Source organism: Vipera ursinii (assembly GCF_947247035.1).
Source record: "Vipera ursinii genome assembly, chromosome: 1".
NCBI classification, from domain to species: Eukaryota; Metazoa; Chordata; class Lepidosauria; order Squamata; family Viperidae; genus Vipera; species Vipera ursinii.
This window is the reverse complement of record NC_139512.1, coordinates 12,859,608-12,880,650: the sequence shown is the minus strand read 5'-3', so window position 1 is coordinate 12,880,650 and position 21,043 is coordinate 12,859,608. Positions and strand designations below refer to the sequence as shown.

General features: G+C 46.9%; 3 protein-coding genes across 3 annotated transcripts in view; 2 read left to right on the top strand and 1 right to left on the bottom strand.

Moving 5' to 3' along the window:
* The window catches only part of SH3GL1 (SH3 domain containing GRB2 like 1, endophilin A2), a 73,962-nt gene extending 58,930 nt beyond the window's left edge, over positions 1 to 15,032 (top strand). The window contains exons 4-7 of the mRNA XM_083350338.1: positions 8,502 to 8,701; positions 11,846 to 11,973; positions 12,264 to 12,317; positions 14,635 to 15,032. Coding sequence (XP_083206464.1) covers positions 8,502 to 8,701; positions 11,846 to 11,973; positions 12,264 to 12,317; positions 14,635 to 14,834 — 582 coding nt within the window. The 3' untranslated portion in view covers positions 14,835 to 15,032. The remainder of the gene's footprint in view (positions 1 to 8,501; positions 8,702 to 11,845; positions 11,974 to 12,263; positions 12,318 to 14,634) is intronic.
* Positions 1 to 21,043, top strand: part of LOC310632881 (uncharacterized protein) — a gene marked incomplete at its 5' end in the record, with an annotated part of 266,672 nt that overhangs the window by 196,033 nt on the left and 49,596 nt on the right. The gene's annotated exons all lie outside the window — the stretch shown is intronic.
* MPND (MPN domain containing) overlaps positions 20,250 to 21,043 on the bottom strand; it is a gene marked incomplete at its 5' end in the record, with an annotated part of 32,603 nt that continues 31,809 nt past the window's right edge. Inside the window, one exon of the mRNA XM_083364008.1 lies at positions 20,250 to 20,682. Coding sequence (XP_083220134.1) covers positions 20,596 to 20,682 — 87 coding nt within the window. The 3' untranslated portion in view covers positions 20,250 to 20,595. The remainder of the gene's footprint in view (positions 20,683 to 21,043) is intronic.

Genomic DNA, 21,043 nt, shown 5'->3' with positions numbered 1-21,043 from the left:
TGGTAATATAATTCCCAGTCTGGCAATCCAAAACCCCCATTTTCCTTCGTGTCTTGTAAATATTTCAATTTAATTCTTGGTTTTTTCCCCTGCCAAATAAAATTTAGTGATAATTTATCCAAATTTCGAAAAAATTTAGAGTCGAGTTGAATTGGGATATTCTGAAACAGAAACAGGATTTTAGGCAGAATATTCATCTTAATGACAGCGATTCTTCCCAATAATGAGAGTTTTAGGTTTCCCCATCTTTCCAGGTCACCTTTTATTTGGTTCACTACATTATCATAATTATCCTTTTTGAGTGAAGTGCATCTAGCCGTAATGTTAATCCCTAGATATTTTATTTTCTTGACTATTTCTATATCCATGATTTCGGCCAGATTACCTTTTGTTTATTGGTCATATTTTTAACAATCATCTTGGTCTTATTTCTATTTATTCGCAGTCCGGCAACCTCACCATATTTAGATAATTCTTCAATAGCTTTGGTCCCGTCTGACATGGATCCTCCATAATAAAAACTAGATCGTCCGCGAAAGCTTGCAATTTAAAGGTTTCCTTTTTAATGGTTAATCCTTTTATCTTTGGGTCGTTTCTTATAGTTCTCGTTAATACTTCAAGAGTCAATATAAACAGCAACGGTGATAAGGGGCAGCCTTGCCGTGTTCCCTTTTGAATTTGAAACTTGCTAGATGCTTCCCCATTAATAATTATTTTTGCTTCCTGATTGTCATAAATTGCCCTAATTATATTTATAAATTTTTCTCCCATATTCATAAAGCTAAGCTGTTGGCACAAAAAAGACCATTTAACATTGTCAAATGCCTTTTGGGCGTCTAAGAAAAGTAATGCCATCTGTTGTTCGCTATGTAATTCATAGTACTCCAATGTATCTAATATTATTCTAATGTTGTGCTTAGTGTGTCTCTTAGCGAGGGGAAAACCATTTTGATCTGCGTGTATGAAATCATTCAGAAATCGTTTTCAATCGTTCCGCTATAATTGATGTAAATATCTTGTAGTCCGAGTTAAGAAGTGATATGGGTCTGTAATTTTGGATTAATGTATGGTCTGTGTTATCTTTCGGAATAAGGGTTATGTTTGCCTCTAGCCAAGATTTAGGCGTCCTTGCGCCTTCTAATACTGCGTTAAATACCTCCACTAGGGGTTGAGCTAGGATATTTTGTAATTCTTTATAAATCTCTGATGGAAGGACCGTCGGGTCCCGATGCTTTATTATTCTTTGTGCATAATAGCTTTTATCACCTCAGATAGTCGAATTTCCTCGTTTAACATATTTCTGGTATCTTCTGTGACCTTAGGTAGTTTGGCTCTTTGAAAATATTCCTCCATTTTCTCCACACTTGCCTGGCTATCTTCTTTGTATAAACGTTCATAAAATTCCTGGGCTATAATTTTTTTTTTTTCCTCCTGGTGGAAATTTCTCCCTTCCTCATCTCGTAGTCGTGAATCCAGTTTTTCCCCTTTTGTTTTCCCAATTTGTATGCGAGCCACCGGCCCGGTTTATTTGCATTTTCAAAAAAATTTTGTTTCGTGTTTCTCAATTGTTGTGCCAATTTCTCTTTGTCTAGGATGTTAAGTTTGTGTTTAATCAGATCCATAGATTGCTTGATATTCTCTTTTTGTGGATCTTGTTGGAGTGTAACTTCTAAGCTCTTATATTCCTCTTCTAATCTTTCCCGTTGTTGTCTTTTCCCCTTATTTTTATATACCATATATGCCCTCGCTACCCCTCTCATCATTGCCTTAGCTGTATCCCAATTGTTTTGTACTGAGGTGTCTATAGCTTTATTTTCCTTAAAGAAAAAACTTAGTTCTCTCTCCATCTTAGATTTGAATTCGTCTTCTTTTAAAATTGCTCTTTGAAGCGTCCATCTGGATATTTTTTTGGAACCTTTCCAGATAAGTTTAATAGGATTGTGATCTGCCCAAGTACCTGTCGCTATATGTACCTCATCTATTTCTGAACTAATTTCTTTCGTCATCCACACCATGTCTATTCTAGACCATGAGTTATGTCGGTTGGAGTAATATGTATATTGTCTAGCCTTACGATTTCTTTCCCTCCAGACATCTTGGATATTTAGTTCCTCAGCCAAGTTAAGAAAAGATCTCGGTAGAGTTCTTCTCTTCTTTTTCCTAAGCGTCTTTCCCATATAATCCAAATTTATATCTAGGATAGCATTAAAATCTCCTATTAAACAAATCTCCTCATAATCAATGCTACATATCTTATTGTGAAGTGTTTTGAAAAATTGTTCTAGGTTATGGTTTGGGGCATATATCTCTACCATCATGACCTTCCTGTGATTTATTATAACCTCGACTATCAGTATTCTACCCTCTTTATCGTTATAAATTTGTTTTGCAGTCAATTTTGGGTTTACATATAGTGCCACTCCTCTCTTTTTCTTGTGTCGGTCTAAGGAAACGAATAGGTTCCCTATTCTTGGTTGTACTAACAAATATTTTTGTTGTTCCTTTATATGGACTTCTTGTATTGCCACGATATCCAATTGTTGGTGAATAAGCCTATTAAAAAATTTCCGCCTTTTCACTGGCGAATTCAATCCATTAATATTCACAGACATAATACTACACTCACCTCCCTTCATCTTACTTATTTCTGGTTTTTGTGGATCTCGTGATTCGGGGCTCTCTCTCTTCCTTGTCTCTAGTTCCATGTTTCTCTGTTAACTCACCGGATTTGTTCCTTCTATCCTCTGTAGCTAAGATCTTCCCATCCATTGCCACACGTATTGTATCTCTTTCTCTTACCTCCCTTCCATCTTGATCTTCTAAATCTACTTCCTCTTGGCTATGGAAGTGGCGTTTGTAAAAATCTTCTGCCTTCTCTATCGTGTCCAGTCTATGCCTTCTATCCTGCCACGTAACAAGAATACCCTCTGGAGTTAGCCATCTAAAGTTTACATTTTCTCTTATTAGTTTGGATGTTAAGAATTGATAGCCGCGTCTCAGATCCCTCATCCTTTTAGGTATCTGTTTAAGGATGGTGATTGGTTGGCCCCGAAATTCTAATGGTTCCTCTCTAGATCTATGCAGAAGCTCATCCCGAATTGATTTTTTAACTAACCTTACATGTACTTCTTTTGGGAGGTTGTGCCTTCTCGCATAATTAGTTTGGACCCTGTATGTTTCATCAATTTCCGCCAGCATTTCCTCCTTCCCTACACCGAGTGCCTTTGCCATCAGTTCTGCCATCATGACCAACAGATCTTCCCCTCTTTTTTCTTGAACGTTCTGGAAGCGTAGATAATGAGCAGCCTTTTCTGCTTCCAGAAAAATGACTGTTGTTTCTAATTCCTTATTAGCCTGAAGGAGTGTTTCATTTAAATCATCTACTCTCTTTTCCTCTTTTTCCATTCTAGCTTCCATATCTTGAAGTCTTTGTTCATTTTTGACTAATTGCTGTTGAATCCCTTCAAATTTATCATCTATCGCTTGGATTTTCCCCTTTAATTCACCAGTGTCGTTTCTTATTTGGCCTATTTCTCTCTTCATCTCCTCGTGGTTTTTGGCCATTGCCTCGTGTAGGTTTTGCAAAAGGGCATGTAAATCTTTAAAGGAATTCGAGTTAGATCTTTCCCTTTGCAGCATATCCTCTATAGATTTCTGATTGGAGGGACTTGAGGCCATCCCCTGTCCCTGTGCTGCTGCCTTTTTGCCAGCGCTAGGCTTAGTTGCTCCCGAGATACTTGTCATGTTTCCCCAATTATAACAGCGTTTTATCAATGTATAATACCCTTCATGGATTACTGCCTTGTCGTGGCGAAGGGGCTTGCGTAATTCAATGAAGCTATGAGCTATGCCGTGCAGGGCCACCCAAGACGGACAGGTCATAGCAGAGAGTTCTGACAAAACGTGATCCACTGGAGAAGGAAATGGCAAACCACTCCAGTATCTTTGCCATGAAAACCCTATGGACAGTACCAAAAGGCAAAACGATATGACGCTGGAAGATGAGCCCCTCAGGTCGGAAGGTGTCCAATATGCTACTGGGGAAGAGCAGAGGGCTAGTACTAGTAGCGCCAGAAAGAATGAAGCGACTGGGCCAAAGCCGAAAGGACGCTCAGCTGTGGATATGTCTGGTGGTGAAAGGAAAGTCCGATGCTGTAAAGATTTTTTCTCCATAGGAACCTGGAATGTAAGATCCATGAATCAAGGAAAACTGGACGTGGTCAAACAAGAGATGACAAGACTGAACATTGACATCTTAGGTATCAGCGAACTAAAATGGACAGGAATGGGTGAATTTAATTCAGATGACCATCAGGTATACTACTGTGGGCAAGAATCCTTCAGAAGAAATGGAGTAGCCTTCATAGTCAATAAAAGAGTAGGAAAAGCAATACTGGGATACAATCCTCAAAATGACAGAATGATCTCAGTTCGAATCCAAGGCAAACCATTCAATATCACAGTAGTCCAGGTCTATGCCCCAACCACCAGTGCTGAAGAGGATGAAATTGACCAGTTCTATGAAGCACTACAGCACCTTATAGAACTAACACCAAAAAATGATGTTCTTATCATCATGGGGGATTGGAATGCTAAAGTAGGAAGCCAAAAGATAACTGGAATAACAGGCAAGTTTGGCCTTGGAGTGCAAAATGAAGCAGGGCACAGGCTGATAGAATTCTGTCAAGAGAATACAATGGTCATAGCAAACACTCTTTTCCAACAACCCAAGAGACGGCTCTACACATGGACATCACCAGATGGTCAACACAGAAATCAGATTGACTATATGCTCTGCAGCCAAAGATGGAGAAGCTCTATACAGTCAGTAAAAACAAGACCAGGAGCTGACTGTGGCTCAGACCATGAGCTTCTCCTTGCAAAGTTTAGGCTTAAACTGAAGAAAGTAGGGAAAAGCACTAGGCCACTCAGGTATGAATTAAATCATATCCCTGTTGAATATACAGTAGAGGTGACAAATAGATTTAAGGAATTAGATCTGATAGACAGAGTGCCTGAAGAACTATGGACAGAGGTTCGCGACATTGTACAACAGGTAGCAACCAAAACCATCCCAAAGAAAAAGAAATGCAAGAAAGCAAAATGGCTGTCTGAGGAAGCTTTGCAAATAGCTGAGGAAAGGAGGGAAGCGAAAGGCAAGGGAGAAAAAGAAAGATACACCCAATTGAATGCAGAATTCCAGAGAATAGCTAGAAGAGATAAGAATGCCTTCTTCAATGAACAGTGCAAAGAAATAGAAGAAAATAATAGAATAGGGAGGACCAGAGATCTTTTCAAGAAAATTGGAGAAATGAAGGGAACGTTTAATGCAAAAATGGGCATGATAAAGGACCAAAATGGCAGGGACCTAACAGAGGCAGAAGAGATTAAGAAGAGGTGGCAAAATTACACAGAAGAACTATACAAGAATGAGCTTAACGTCCCTGATAATCACAATGAGGTGGTCACTGACCTCGAGCCAGACATCCTAGAATGTGAAGTGAAGTGGGCCTTAGAAAAGCTGAGCAACAACAAAGCTAGTGGAAGTGACAGTATTCCAGCTGAGCTATTCAAAATCTTAAAAGACAATGCAGTAAAAGTGCTACACTCAATTTGCCAGCAAATTTGGAAAACTCAACAATGGCCACAGGATTGGAAAAGATCAGTTTACATTCCAATTCCAAAGAAAGGCAGTGCCAAAGAATGTTCAAACTATCGCACCATTGCACTCATTTCTCATGCTAGTAAAGTCATGCTTAAAATCCTACAAGCTAGACTTCAGCAGTATGTGGATCGAGAACTACCAGAAGTGCAGGCAGGATTTCGAAGAGGCAGAGGAACTAGAGATCAAATTGCCAACATACGCTGGATCATGGAGAAAGCTAGGGAGTTCCAGAAAAACATCTACTTCTGCTTCATTGACTATGCTAAAGCCTTTGATTGTGTGGATCATAACAAACTGTGGCAAGTTCTTAAAGAGATGGGAGTACCAGACCATCTTATTTGTCTCTTGAGAAACCTATATGCGGGTCAAGAAGCAACAGTGAGAACTGGACACGGAACCACTGATTGGTTCAAAATTGGGAAAGGAGTCCGGCAAGGCTGTATACTGTCGCCCTGCCTATTTAACTTATATGCAGAGCACATCATGAGAAAGGCAGGGCTAGATGAATCAAAAGTTGGAATTAAGATTGCCGGAAGAAATATCAACAACCTAAGATATGCAGATGATACCACTCTAATGGCAGAAAGTGAAGAAGAACTAAAGAGCCTCTTGTTACAGGTGAAGAAGGAGAGTGCAAAACTTGGGTTGAAACTTAACATTAAGAAAACCAAGATCATGGCATCTGGCCCTCTCAATTCCTGGCAAATAGATGGGGAAGAAATGGAGGTAGTGACAGATTTTATTTTCCTGGGCTCCAAGATCACTGCAGATGGGGACTGTAGCCAAGAAATTAAAAGACGCTTGCTCCTGGGGAGGAAAGCCATGGCAAATCTAGACAGCACACTTAAAAGCAGAGACGTCACCCTGCCAACAAAAGTGCGTATAGTCAAGGCTATGGTCTTCCCAGTTGCAACGTATGGCAGTGAAAGTTGGACCATAAGAAAGGCTGAGCGCCAAAGAATTGAGGCCTTTGAACTATGGTGCTGGAGAAGACTCCTGCGAGTCCCTTGGACCGCAAGGCGATCAAACCGGTCAGTCCTAGAGGAGATCAATCCTGACTGCTCTTTAGAAGGCCAGATCCTGAAGCTAAAACTCAAGTACTTTGGCCACCTAATGAGAAGGAAGGACTCACTGGAGAAGAGCCTAATGCTGGGAAAGATCGAGGGCAAGAGAAGAAGGGGACGACAGAGAATGAGGTGGCTGGATGGAGTCACTGAAGCAGTAGGCGTGAGCTTAAATGGACTCCAGAAGATGGTAGAGGACAGGAAGGCCTGGAGGAATGTTGTCCATAGGGTCGCGATGGGTCGGACACGACTTCGCAGCTAACAACAACAATACCCTGAGTCTTATATAAACCTTTTAACTCTATGACAAAAGATATATAAAACAGTTACCACCAGATACTTATTACCAACTAAGCAATTTATATAATAGAATTCTATAGTATGAATATAATCAAAGTCACGTTCTTCTTCTTTCCCCCCCCCCCCCCCCGTTTCCGGCGCAGAAATTGGCACCTTTTCCGTCTTCCTCTGCTGTCAAAGACCAGTAGGTGTCCCACTAAACAAACCTCCAGTTACTAAATTGCTATATCAAATGGCCGCCCGTGACAAGTAGAGTAGAATTTCAAAAGTTTCAAAAGTTCACAAATTCAAAATTTACCAGGATAGACCAGACTAGACCAAGCTGATTGCTTTCCACGCCCGACAATCCAGAGTTCAGTCTCTAAGGCTCCAAAGCTCAGACTTTGACCTGTTGTAGCTTTTCTCCAGCTAGAATACAGTCATATAGTCTTCGGCTTTCTTTCCCTTGCTGTTTTTGCCAAACGCCTCCCTCAAGACTTCTATCGCCGCTTATTCCCTCTCCATGAGGCTCCCACTTCGAACCAGTACCTCTTTCACAAGCGCTTCCTATTTAATATTCGGATACACTCTCCGTCAGCTCCGCTCTACCGTTGTCCCGCTGCTTACGTGCTAGCTCCGTCCCTCTGTCAGATCTTCATGTCGGCCATTACTGGCCTCCTTCTCCCCGGTTCGCTCGCATCAGACTTTCTCCGGATCTTCAACACGAACTGCCGCTCATGAAGGTTCTCCGGGCTGCCTGCAACTTCGGATGTCCCTACAGGACCTCCTGAAGCTCCGAAAAGCCCCCGCGAACACTGGGTGAGAGGTTGTGCGAGGAGAGAGCTCCGTTCACACAGCCGCCCGCTCTGACAGTTGGCTCCGCCCCGGCTAATGCCTCCTTAAGTAACACCAGCTGCCTGCAATTAGTGCAGGTTCGAGTCCCACCAGGCTCAAGGTTGACTCAGCCTTCCATCCTTCCGAGATAGGTAAAATGAGGACCCAGATTGTTGGGGGCAATAAGCTGACTTTGTAATAATGCCGCTTGGGGTGTGTGTGAAAGCCCTAATAAGCAGGCATATACATAGAATGAAGGCTACTGCTAAGCTTGTAAGCCGCCCTGAGTCTTCGGAGAAGGGCGGGATATAAATGGAATTAAAATAAAAAAATAAAATAAAAAATCTTAAGTCCCTTCTTCCAGCACCATTGTAACTTTGAATGGTCAGTAAACGAACTTTTGCAAGTTGAAGGGTGCAGAAAATGTGGTAAGATCATTGTGGCTAGTTCAACAAAACTGTCTGTGAAAGGCAGGACGAGAAGCAACGGATGGAAATTGGATCAAGGAGAGAAGCAACCTGGAACTAAGGAGACATTTCCTGACACTGAGGACAATTAGCCAGCGGAACTGCTTGCCACCAGAAGTTGTGGGCGCTCCATCACTGGAGGCTTTTAAGGAGAGACTGGACGGCCACGTCTCTGGGATGGTATAGGGTCTCCTGCCTGAGCAGGGGGTTGGACTAGAAGACCTCCAAGGTCCCTTCCAACTCTATTCTGATTTATTGAACTATAAATCTCCTTTGTCTTTGCTACAGATCGAGCAAGTCAGCCAGCTTTCTGCTCTGGTGGATGCACAACTCGATTACCACCGGCAAGCCGTGCAGATTCTGGATGAGTTGGCGGAGAAGCTGAAACGCAGGTCAGCTGGGGACGATGGGCTAGGCCAGAGGTAGGCAACCTTGGCTCTTTTATGACTGGTGGACTTCAACTCCCAGAATTCCTGAGCCAGCATGGCTCAGCTTGGAAACCTCTCCCTTTCCCCTCAGCGTGGCTGGCTCAGGAATTCTGGGAGTTGAAGTCCACCAGTCATAAAGCGGCCTAGGCCTAGGCCAGGGGTAGGCAACCTCGGCTCTTTTGTGACTTGTGGACTTCAACTCCCAGAATTCCTGAGCCAGCATGAGGGAAACTTTGGCCCCTTCATGACTTGTGGACTTCAACTCTCAGAATTCCTGAGCTAGCCATGGCTCAGCTTGGAAACCTCTCCCTTTCCCCTCAGCGTGGCTGGCTCAGGAATTCTGGGAGTTGAAGTCCACAAGTCACAAAAGAGCCGAGGTTGCCTAGCTGTGGGCTAGGCGGTCTCAAAGGTACTCCTCGACTTACAATCAGTTGTTTAGTAGCCATTGCGACTTCCAACAGTGCTGGGGAAAAAACCCCAACTTACTACCCATGTGGGCTAAGCAGAACACTCCTTAAGTAAGACACCCTCGATTTTACAGCCACTGTTAGCCAAATCAGCAGTGAACCTAAATCATGTGATTGTTAAACGAATCTGGCTTCCCCCATTGACTTTGCTTATCGGACGCCGGCTGGGAAGGTCAGAAAATGGAGGTCAGGTCATCTCAGGATGTTGCCAAGCATCCAAATTTTGATCACTGTCAGGACCCACCCCAATCCACGTCTTAGGAAAACAAAAACTCTTGGAGTCAGTTCTAGTCCAAAAGGAATTTTTACTGGGACGTGCTTGGTTGTGGAAATACAAGACAGGACTTAGTATTGTTTTGCAAATTGAAACTCTATAAAGGGATCCCGGTTCAACCCCCCCCTTCCCTCAACCCCATTTTGGTCATCCCCCCCATCATTTTACTTCGTGTCATCCCTTTCGTGGGGAAAAAAGGAACTTTGAATCTTGATGTTTATTGCCTTCTTCCTCTACAGAATTAAACGAAGACACAGGCCAGACGCCTCCTTCCCTAACCCTCCCCTTTGTTCCCCCCCAGTTCAAAAGGTTTCCTTGGCCTTTGAAATAACCTAAGGCAGGCTGAATCCACATCCGCTCCTCCTTCCTCGGGAGATGGCAGAATCCATGCGGGGGGCGGATAATGTTTTAAACATACATTTATGAATGTGATATAAATGGATTCTGACAATCACTTTTCCAGGCAGGCAGGAGCTGGAGCAATGAACAGGAGCTCACCCCATCCAGCAGTGGTGGGTCTTGAACCCGACCTGTCAGCTCTCTGACAAGCTCAGTGTCTTTAGCCCCTGAACCACCGCATCCCCTGAGCCACCTCGGCTCTGTTATGACTGGTGGACTTCAACTCCCAGAATTCCTGAGCCAGCATGAGGGAACTATGGCCCCTTCATGACTGGTGGACTTCAACTCCCAGAATTCCTGAGCCAGCATGGGGGAACTATGGCCCCTTCATGACTGGTGGACTTCAACTCCCAGAATTCCTGAGCCAGCATGAGGGAACTATGGCCCCTTCATGACTGGTGGACTTCAACTCCCAGAATTCCTGAGCCAGCATGAGGGAACTATGGCCCCTTCATGACTGGTGGACTTCAACTCCCAGAATTCCTGAGCCAGCATGAGGGAACTATGGCCCCTTCATGACTGGTGGACTTCAACTCCCAGAATTCCTGAGCCAGCATGAGGGAACTATGGCCCCTTCATGACTGGTGGACTTCAACTCCCAGAATTCCTGAGCCAGCATGGCTCAGCATGGAAACCTCTCCCTTTTCCCTCAGCATGCCTGGCTGAGGAATTCTGGGAGTTGAAGTCCACGAGTCATAAAAGAACCGAGGTGGCCTACCCTTGCCCTATCCTGTGGAATATCCTCCGGCTAAATCCGAACACCTCCAAAACAGCCGTAAAATCCTTATTTACTTTTCCCCCCTTCCTTTTAAAGCTCATTCATTTGTGGAAAATAGACTTTGAAACACAGAAATTAAAACGGCAGCTTAGAAAGGAAAAAAAAAATTGAATTTACAATGCAGGTGGATGGGATGACGGTTCCCGAAAACAGGATAGGGTGATGTGAGACGCCACCAGGTCTAACTCAAGATTGCCCCCCCACCACCTGCGTTGCAGTTAATCCCTTGCATTTTTTACAGAACAAACCAAAAAACACCCCAAACCTTAAATTTGTTCATCCTGCTGGCTTCGTGGCTTAAAGCAGGGGTCTCCCAACCTTTCTTAGTTGACGGCCCGGTTTGGGAAGGGGGTGGAGACGCTTTTACACACGCACGCACGCACGAAGCTGCAAGCGTGCACGCGAATGGGGCCACGATTGCAAGCGCAATGCGAACGGGGCCGCAAGTGCTCGAGTGACACTAGAGCCCACGGGCCACTCCGATGCTAGCGTGAGTGGGGCGAGTGTGCGCTCGTAGTGCCGCTGCTTGTAGTGACGCTAGCCAGCACCTGTACGATGGTCACGGTATCACTAGCAGTCATGCATCGCCACAATGCTAGGGCGAGTAGGGGGGGGATGCAGCTGCACACAAGCGTGTGCACTGGCCAGCCACTCGGGCGGCCCAGTGGCCAACAGCCCACGGCCCGGTAGGAGCCCACAGGTGGCGGGACCTCTGGCTTAAAGCATGTCAGTTGCAAGCGTTCTTTTACTGACCGTTCAAAGTTGATAGCATAGGGAAAAAGTGACTTACGACCATTTTTCACACTTACAACCGTTACCGCCTCCCCGGGGTCACATGATCAAAATCCAGAAGCTTGGCAAGCGGCTCGTATTTGTGACAGTTGCAGGGGGTCACGTGATCCCCTTTTGCGACCTTCTGACCAGCGAAGTCGAGGGGGGGGAGGGAGAAGCCAGCTTCGCTTAATGACTGCACAATTGACTTAACAACCGCAGCGATTCCCTTAACAACCGTGGCAAGTGAGGTCATCGCAGGAGGCAAAACTCAACTTGGGAAGAGTCTTCCTTTGACCGTGGAAATCTGGGGCTAAATTGTGCCCGTAAGTCGAGGACGTATCTGGGGTTTAACCCAGAGTTGAGTCCCCACCCAGCTGACGGTCCTCTGTGGTCTTTTGTTCTCTCCCCGCGTACAGAGTGCGAGACGCCTCTTCACGCCCCAAGCGAGAGTATAAACCGAAGCCCAGAGAGCCTTACGAATTCGGAGAGAGCGGGGATCAATCCAACGGCGGATTTTCCTGCAACTCAGCTCCCAAAGTCTCCGGTAAGGGCCGGTCGGATGCTGACCGAGCGCTCACTTCAGTGACCCAAGACGCGTCGCAAAACGGAATTCTCCCCCTCCCCCCTATTCCACGCACTGGCTCCAGAGCTTAGCGGGGCCCGTTTTTGAAGCCAATCCATCAGGTCACCGAACAGATAAGTTGTAAATCAAGGGCTACCTTGTTCGTTTCGACCGTCACCTGCAGAGACCTTTGTGCTTGTGAGCCAGCGAGCATGTCGGTTTTTTATTTTTACTCCTTGTTTGTTTATTTCCCTTTTTTTTTTTGCAAGCAGCTTCTTCCTCCTTCCGATCCGAAAAGCCATCTCGGACCCCCAGCCGGATATTTTGTGAGTGCTTCTTGCCTCCCCCCAACTTTCTGCTTTCCCTTCCCCTCTCTTTCCTCTTTCTTGCATGCAGCATGAGGAAACCCCCCCCCCAATGCTTTCCCTCTTCTCCCTTGTCCCGTTCCCGGCTTGCATGAACTGGAGCTGGGGCTTCCGGTGTGCTGTGGTGGTGTCCGTGGATCTTAGCCAATGGTCAGGGCCTCAGACAGACTCACGTTTCTAGTCCTTATGGCCGCAAAAGAGGCAGCTCCAAGAGAACCTTAGCTCAGGGTGGAACAGTTAGGTTCTTCTCTGAACTTATTTTCCTGCAAATATTCCATTACTAGCATGGCCTAGGCCAGGGGGAGGCAACCTTGGCTCTCTTATGACTCGTGGACTTCAACTCCCAGAATTCCTCAGCCAGCATGGCTCAGCTAGGAAACCTCTCCCTTTCCCCTCAGCGTGGTTGGCTCAGGAATTCTGGGAGTTGAAGTCCACGAGTCATAAAGCGGCCTAGGCCTAGGCTAGGGGTAGGCAACCTTGGCCCTTTTATGACTGGTGGACTTCAATTCCCAGAATTCCTCAGCCAGCCTGGCTCAGCTTGGAAACCTCTCCCTTTCCCCTCAGCATGGCTGGCTCAGGAATTCTGGGAGTTGAAGTCCACGAGTCATAAAAGAGCCAAGGTTGCCTACCCCTGGACTAGGTGATGGACAGCTAGAACATTCTTCCTCTTTTGTTCAGAAGTGTGGCCTGCCAGCAGACTCATATTAGGCATTTCCCGATTATTTATTCCTTCATTCGTTCAGTCATTCAATTATATTTCATAGTTCTTGAATCACCCATCTCTCCTGGATGCTGCAAGGCGCCATATGTCTTTTGACATGTCGGCCATCACTGATCTAGATCAGGGGTCTTCAACTCTGGCAACTTTTAAGACCTGTAGACTTCACCTCCAGGAATTCTTCAGTCAGCCATGGGAGTTGAATTCTGGCAGTTGAAGTCCACAAGTCTTAAAATTCCCGACTTTGAAGACCCCTGTTCTAGACCAGAGGTCCCCAACCTATGGGCCGCGGCCCACTACCGGGCCGTGGTCTCTTGGCCACCGGGCCGTCTAAGTGGCTGGCCAGTGTTTTCACGTGTGCATGCGCGCTCACCCCCCCCCAAGGCCGCGCTAGCCTCAGCACGAACCTTGGCGTGACTCTCACCCCGGTGCAAGCCTCGGCATGACCCTTGGCGTGACTCTCACTTTGGCACTAGCCTCGGTGCGACACTGGCGCTAGCACTAGCAGCCCCATTTACAGAGCGCGCATGCTCGCGGCCCCTTTCATGCATACACGCTACATTTGGGGGGGTGCGTGTGCGCGTAAAGGTGTCTGCCCCTCCCTTTCCAACTGGGCCGCCAAACTTGAAAGGTTGGTGACACCTGTTCTACACCGTGTCCACCCATAGAGGGCAGGCTTTGAACCAGCGAAGCGGGGTGCGTTTGAGTGGAACTGCCCCCCCCTGTTTGTTGGACTACAAATCCCAGCATCCTATGCGCTTTGACAAAGGCCACATGTTTCCACCCTGGTGAGGTAGTCGAGAAAGGTTCCCTGGTACTCTTCCCATTTGTTGGACTACAAGTCCCAGCATGCCTTGTGCTTGGAGGACCAAGGGCCATGTGTCTTCCACCCTTTTGAGCCAATCGAGGGGGGTTGAATAGTGCTGTTCCTGCTCATTGGACTACAAGTCCCAGGATTCCGTGCGCTTTGTTAGCCAAAAAACCAGGCGCCTTGAGAGTGAATCAAGGATAGTTGAGTGTTTGTTGGACTACAAATCCCGGCATGCCTTGTGCTTGGAGAGCCAAAGGCCTCGTGTCTTCCACCCTTGCCCAGGCAGTCCAGAGCAGTTGACTGGTGCTCCTCCTGTTCATTGGACTCCAAGTCCCAGCATTCCTTGCGCTTTTGACAGCCGAAGCCTCTCTTTCTTCCTCCTTATGAGCGAGTCGAGGGCGGTTGACTGGCCCTACTCCTGTTTGTTGGACTACAACCCCCAGAGTGCCTTGCGCTTGGAGAGCCAACGGCCGCGGGTCTTCTACCCTAGCCAGGCAGCCAAGGGCGGCTGAGTGGCCCGCCTCCCGTTCACGGAACTCCAAAGTCCCAGCATCCCATGCGCTTTGAAAGCCACCGCTCTTCACGAGCCAGCCGAGGGCACCCATCCCTTCGAACTACAACTCCCAGCATGCCTTGTACTTGGACGGCTTACCGCCCTTGTGGACTCGGGAGATGGGGCTGGGGGATTGAAGGGGCGTCTGTTGGCTGACCTCTCCTCCTCCTCTCCCCTCCCCCCCCCCGGTCTCCAGCCCCCCACCTGGACCAGCCCTGCTGCAAGGCGCTGTACGACTTTGAGCCGGAGAACGACGGCGAGCTGGGCTTCAAAGAAGGCGACATCATCACGCTGACCAACCAAATCGACGAGAACTGGTACGAGGGCATGATCAATGGCCAGTCGGGCTTCTTCCCTCTCAACTACGTGGAGGTCCTCGTCCCGCTACCTCAGTGAAAACGGCTGGCGGCCTTCTCCGTTGCTCTTCCGTCCTCCTCCGTCCTCTTCCTCTTCCTTCCCGGCTGACATCCCCCACCCCCAAACGCAGCGACCCGGGAAGGGAGATGTCATTCCTTACATTCCAGGGATAAGAGAGTCTAGCTGACACTAATTGCCCTTTGGGGGGTGGGGGAAGCTTTTTTTTTTTTTTTTTTTTTTTGAAAAAGGTGTGCCAAGGGCCGGTCCCAGAGGCTGCAGTCAAGCCGGGCAGCTGGACCCCTTGCGGGCGGGGTGGGGCCTAAGGAGCACCACGAGGCTGCAACTGCTCGGAGCTCTCTTCTCCGCCTTGGTTCAGCCTTGTCCCTTTTGTGCGTTGTGTGTCGGAACGTCTCCAGGACCACCGAGGGAGATGGTGGCTTGTTTAGAGAAGAGAGGTCTGTGGGGATTGTGTCTGTGTGTGTGTGTGTGTGTGTGTGTGTGTGTGTGTGTGTGTGTGTGTGTGTGTTTGTGCTAGGTCCAGGCGTTGCATGGAGTGGCAATCACCTTTGATAAGAAAACCCACGGTCTGCCTTTCCACAGATGGGCCCTTTCTCCTTCTCTGAAGCAGCTTGGCCACCATAGGCCTTTCCAGACAAGCCTGGACACCGTTCCCAGAAATCCCTAGCCAGCATCGCCCGTCACTTTCCAGGAATTGTCCTCCAAACTCTCCCAAAGGGGTTAAGTCCGCGGGTGGTTGGAAGGACCTGGATCCGAAGTTTTCAGTATTGCGATTCTTGGTGGCCCAACGTGGGCCATACCTTTTGTAGAGCGTTGTTCCACCAGTGGCACCAGTCCTGGGGTGGGGAAAAGCCACCTTCCAACCACGGGACCAGAGACTTATGGGGTGCCTGGATCCATAATTCGTACCCACAGGATGCAAATTTATAGCCCTTGGCCCAAGCAGAGGAAGCCATCTTGGCGTCCTTCAAACCTTTCCAACATCTTGAAGGCACCACATTAGATCCTCAGGGTGGGGTCCAGCCATTCTCGGCTTCCTGCCTTTTTTGAGCTGCTCAGGTGAAAACTCCCAACAAATCGGCCTACACTACAGACAAAACCAGGAAAAGGGTGGGTGGGGCTTGTATTAGTGTTTCTCAACTGTGGCCCCTTTAAGAGGGGTGGAGTTCAATTCCCGGCCTTGGGGAATCCTGGGAGTTGTAGTCCACCCGTCTTAAAAAGTGGCTAAGTTTGAGAAGCATTGCCTTAAAAAAAAAACCAGGATTGAACTGGGAGATTATTCCTTTCTCCTTGGGACCTACATCCTGCCGGATATCTGGGGGGGGGGGGGGAAATCCAGCTTTTTCTCCATTCCTGGCCGTTTAAAACTGGCCTTTGTGTTTTCTCGCTGCAGGCAGCTAGGCTAAACTCGGCACAGGCTAGTATTTTTTTTTCTATTTCCTTTCCAGGGTCAGTTGTGTGTGTGTGTGTGTGTGTGAGGGGGGGGTGATAGAGTGGATTGCAAAACCTGTACTTGTCTCCCCCCCCCAGCAGTAACCCAGTTGCCCCCATTTTCTTCCTAAGGCACTATTTTGGGGGGGTGTCATCCCCTATCCTTTAAACAAGCCCCCCTGCCTCTCTTCCCATGGGCTTTACAGAAATTTGAATCCAGAGCCCGGCCAGCTTGCTAAGAATGGGCCAGTGCCGGCACCAGCTTTGGAAAAGATGAATTAATGGGAGGGGGGGTTGCGGAGAAATCAATAAAATCAGTACTTTATATGGGATAATTCTTCCTGGCCTCCAACATTATCAGTTCCAGCTATATTTCTTTCTCCTTCTCCACCCCTTGACTCCACCGTTATGTGATTGCATACAGTCCTGGACGTATAAATGGATTTATCTTGTTTTCAAATGAGCATCTCCTCCAGTGTGTCCAGCAGGGCTAATGGTCTTCTTCAAGAGTCTCCAAACATGGCTGTTTTAAGACTTGTGGACTTCAACTCCCAGAATTCCCCAGCCGGCGTGGGCACCAGCCTCTATAGCCCTGGGGTGTGAAGATCCATCTTCCAACCACGGGACCAGAGATTTTTTTGGGTTGCCTGGATCCATAATTCATCCCACAGAATGGGAATCATAGGGAGGGACCTCTGTAGTCCACCTCCTTGGCCCTTTTGTGACTTGTGGACTTCAACTCCCAGAATTCCTCAGCCAGCGTGCCTGGCTGAGGAATTCTGGGAGTTGAAGTCCACAAGTCATAAAAGGGCCAAGTTTGAAGACCCCTGTTCAAATCAAACAGGGCTGGCTGAGGAATTCTGGGAGTTGAAGTCCACAAGCCTTAACGTTGCCAACTTTGGAGACCTCTGATCTTGTTTAACACTTTCCTAAAAATTGCTTCTACATTTTTTTATTATTCCATCCCTCTCTTCTCTGCCTTCTGTACCTCCCTGCCCATCTTCCGTTCCCCATCAGGACCATTTGGGGGGAAAAGGAAAAAAAAAATCAAACGGAGTGGGACAAGGGGAAAAAACAAAAACATTTTGTAAATATCTAATCCGTTGAACGTCGTGGCTGTGTGCTGGCATCTCTTCCGTCAGATGGCGTGAAAACTGTCCTTTGTACTTTTTTCTTAGTCTGGACAATTTTATTGGGATATTGAGGGGGGGCGGGACAAACAAAACGAACAAACCCTTTTCTTGTTTATGCATTTATTTTTGTTCTGGAATTAAAGGAAAAAAAACTTGTATCCTTGAAAATAAAAAGTATTATTACATGGTTGAAAGAGGCATTCTGATTTATTTGGGTGGAAGGGGGGGGCCTAAAGAGGCATCCTTTCGCCCTAGCAAATCTTCTGGGAGACACACACACACACACACCCTTTTCAATTGCATTCATCAATAATTTAATTTAATTCTGTGGAATCCCTGGTGTTCTCTGAGCTTGCTTAGTTTTCTTGCAGACATTTTGTTGCCCAACAACCGTGTTCCCCGCCTCCCCCCCAAAATAAGGCCCAACCGGATTATAAGCCCCAGCGTAATTTTTCAGGACGCTCGTAATATAAAAAGGTAAAGGTTCCCCCGCACATGCGTGCTCGTCGTTTCCAACTCTAGGGGCCGGTGCTCATCTCCGTTTCAAAGCCGAAGAGCCAGCGCTTGTCCGAGGACGTCTCCGCGGTCATGTGGCCGGCATGACTGGACGCCAAAGGCGCACGGAACGCTTGTTACCTTCCCACCGTAGTGGTCCCTATTTTTCTACTTGCATTTTTACGTGCTTTCGAACTGCTAGGTTGGCAGAAGCTGGGACGAGTAACAGGCGCTCACTCTGCTACGCGGCACTCAGGATTCGACCCGCCAAACAGCCGACCATCTGATCGACAAGCTCAGCGTCTTAACCCACTGAGCCACCGCGTCCCTTTATCATAATATAAGCCCCAGTCCAAAAAGAAGACCCAGTTAAGATCATCAGCCAGACGGACGCATTTAGTACCGTATTTCCCTGAATATAAGCCCTAATGCAGGGGTCCCCAACCCCCGGTCCATGGACCGGTACTGGGCCGCGGCATGCCAGCAACCGGTCTGTGCAAAACAAGCCAAGCCCCATCCGTGAGAGGCAGGCAGCACACAAAACCACACAGCGTGGTCCCAGGTGCCCAAAAGGTTGGGGACTTCTGCCCTAATGCATCTTTTGGAGCAAATATTAATATAAGGCCCGGTCTTATTTTCAGGGAAACATGGTAACATCCATCGGTGCAAGAAGGGGGAGTGGGCTTTGCTCTCTGTTTATAGACGAGTGGCTTGTGCCGTCTGGGTTGTAGTTGCTTGATTGGGCGGCTGTTTGCTTGTTTGAGTTGGTAGCAGAAAGCCACTAGTATGTAAACAAAGAGCAAACCCCACATTCTCTTCTAGCACTGATGATTAGGATAGGATAGGATATTGGAATAGAGAATAATAGAATAGGATAGGATATGGAAAGTAATAGCAATAGAATAATATACTGGACTGGAATATAGCAGAACAGAACAGAACAGAATAGAATAGAATAGAATAGAATAGATATTGGAATAGAATTGAATTTAAAGTAGGAAAACACCTTGATGGTCATCTAGTCCAACCCCCTGCTTAGGCAGGAAACCCGATACCATTTCAGACTCTTCTTAAAAACTTCCAGTGTTGGAGCATTCATTCAGAGCTTCTGGTGGCAGGTTGTTCCACTGGTTAATTGTTCCCACTGTCAGGAAATTCCTCCTTAGTTCCAGGTTGCTTCTCTCCTTGATGAGTTTCCATCCGTTGCTTCTTGTCCTGCCTTCAGGCACTTTGGAGGATAGGTTAGAATAGAATAGGAATAGGAATAGGATAGAATAGAATAGAATAGAATAGAATAGAATAGAATAGAATAGAATAGAATAGAATAGAATAGAATAGAATAGAATAATCATAATAGTAAAGTTGGAAGGGACCTTGGAGGTCATCTAGTCCAACCCCCTGCTTAGGCAGGAAACCCGATACCATTTCAGACTCTTCTTAAAAACTTCCAGTGTTGGAGCATTCATTCAGAGCTTCTGGTGGCAGGTTGTTCCACTGAATAATTGTTCTAACTGTCAGGAAGTTTCTCCTCAGTTCTAGGTTGCTTCTCTCCTTGGCTACTTACCTAGTTGGGTCATGAAATGTCTTCAAAAAAACAAAAGAAAACTAAGGAGGCAGAGCACCAAGGACCCCCTCCCCAGTCCTTGCCCTCCGCTTCCCTTTCTCTTTGTCCTCCCTTCCAAACCCCCCTCCCTTCCAGCGCTGATGATGTTCCCTAGTTGGGTCATGAAACGTCTGTCAGAAAACCACCCAGCTCAGAGAGCACCAAGCACCCCACAGTTCAGCCCTGAACTACATTTTTATCTATTGGCGATCAACTGAGGTGTGTGTGTGTACATACAAATACATACTTCAATACATTATAAAGGTTGAGTCTGCTGGCAGGTTGAGAGTTCGTAACCTCCCAATGCTGGCCACCACCAAAAGTTCTCCCTCTTATCATTCAGTGTTGCTGGGTCTTAAGAAAGGCTTCCTTCTGCAACCTCACATTATGGAGAAAACAGCTTGAAAAAAGAAGGAAAAAAAGGATTATTTTTTTTGCCAACCCAGCACCTCTGCTTCTTCTCTTGGGATGCCTCTTTGTCTGTCAGTCAAACCAGATGACAAACCTTGGGTACCAATGCTTTTTCCCTAAGAGGATCCCTGCTTTTGGCAATACAGGTAGTCCTCGAGATTTAAAACGTATTTTTTAATTTTCTTCCACGACCCCATGATAAGGGGATCTTGGTAGCCTCGCTTCCCCAGCCTGCCCTCTTTCAGATTATGATGATGTTTTTTTTTTATTTATTCAATTTATCAGCCGCCCATCCTGCCACAGGATAATTCTTGACCCATTTGCTCCAAATGCGTCACATAAAACATTTTCCTGGCTGACAAAACATTCCCAAACAAAAGCTGGTAAGGCGAGCGACATCTCTCCTTGCCTTATGGAACACGTAAGTTCCTAATGGTGCTAAAGCCTCCCCTCCAGACTATGCTACAGAAGCTCTCGACTTGCCAGTCTGTAAAATGGGCGCGCCGATCTGCTTTTTCTGAAACATCCAAGGGTACTTCCACTTTTCCAGCCAAAGGGCCCGAAGGCCGAGGCAAAAACTGGATGATGTCAAAACATTAAAAAGAGATCCACTTCGACCCTGTCCTTTTCCCCCTCCCCGATGAATGTCGCGGCTTGCAGTTCCGGATTCAAATCCTGCCTCAGTCCACGTTTGTGAAGAGCTGCTTCGTCAGCTGCTGTGTTGGAGGGCAGCGTAGACCTGTTCCAGGACATGTCCGAAGCTTTGATCCTTGGGTGTCCTAGAAGCTAAAGAGCCCTGAGGAAAAGATAAAAAGGTAGAATTTTATGTTAAGATGGCGTTTCTCAACCGTGGGGGCTGGAAGATGGGTGGACTTCAACTCCCAGAATTCCCCAGCCTGGCAAGTCCACCCACCTTCGGTTGAGAATCGCTGCCTCAGCAATTGAGGATTGCATTCGGCAGGGCTTTGCTCTCCAAGCCAAGCGGGAATGCCGCAACGGTCGTCAGTCTGAAAAACGGCGATAAGTCAAGTTTTTTTGAGCGCCGTTGTAACTTTGAACAGTCACTAAAAGAATTGTTGTAAGTCGGGGACAACCTGTAATTGCTTTTGGCCAGGGGCCCTCAAACGTGGCCACTTGAAAGACTGGTGGCCTTCAAC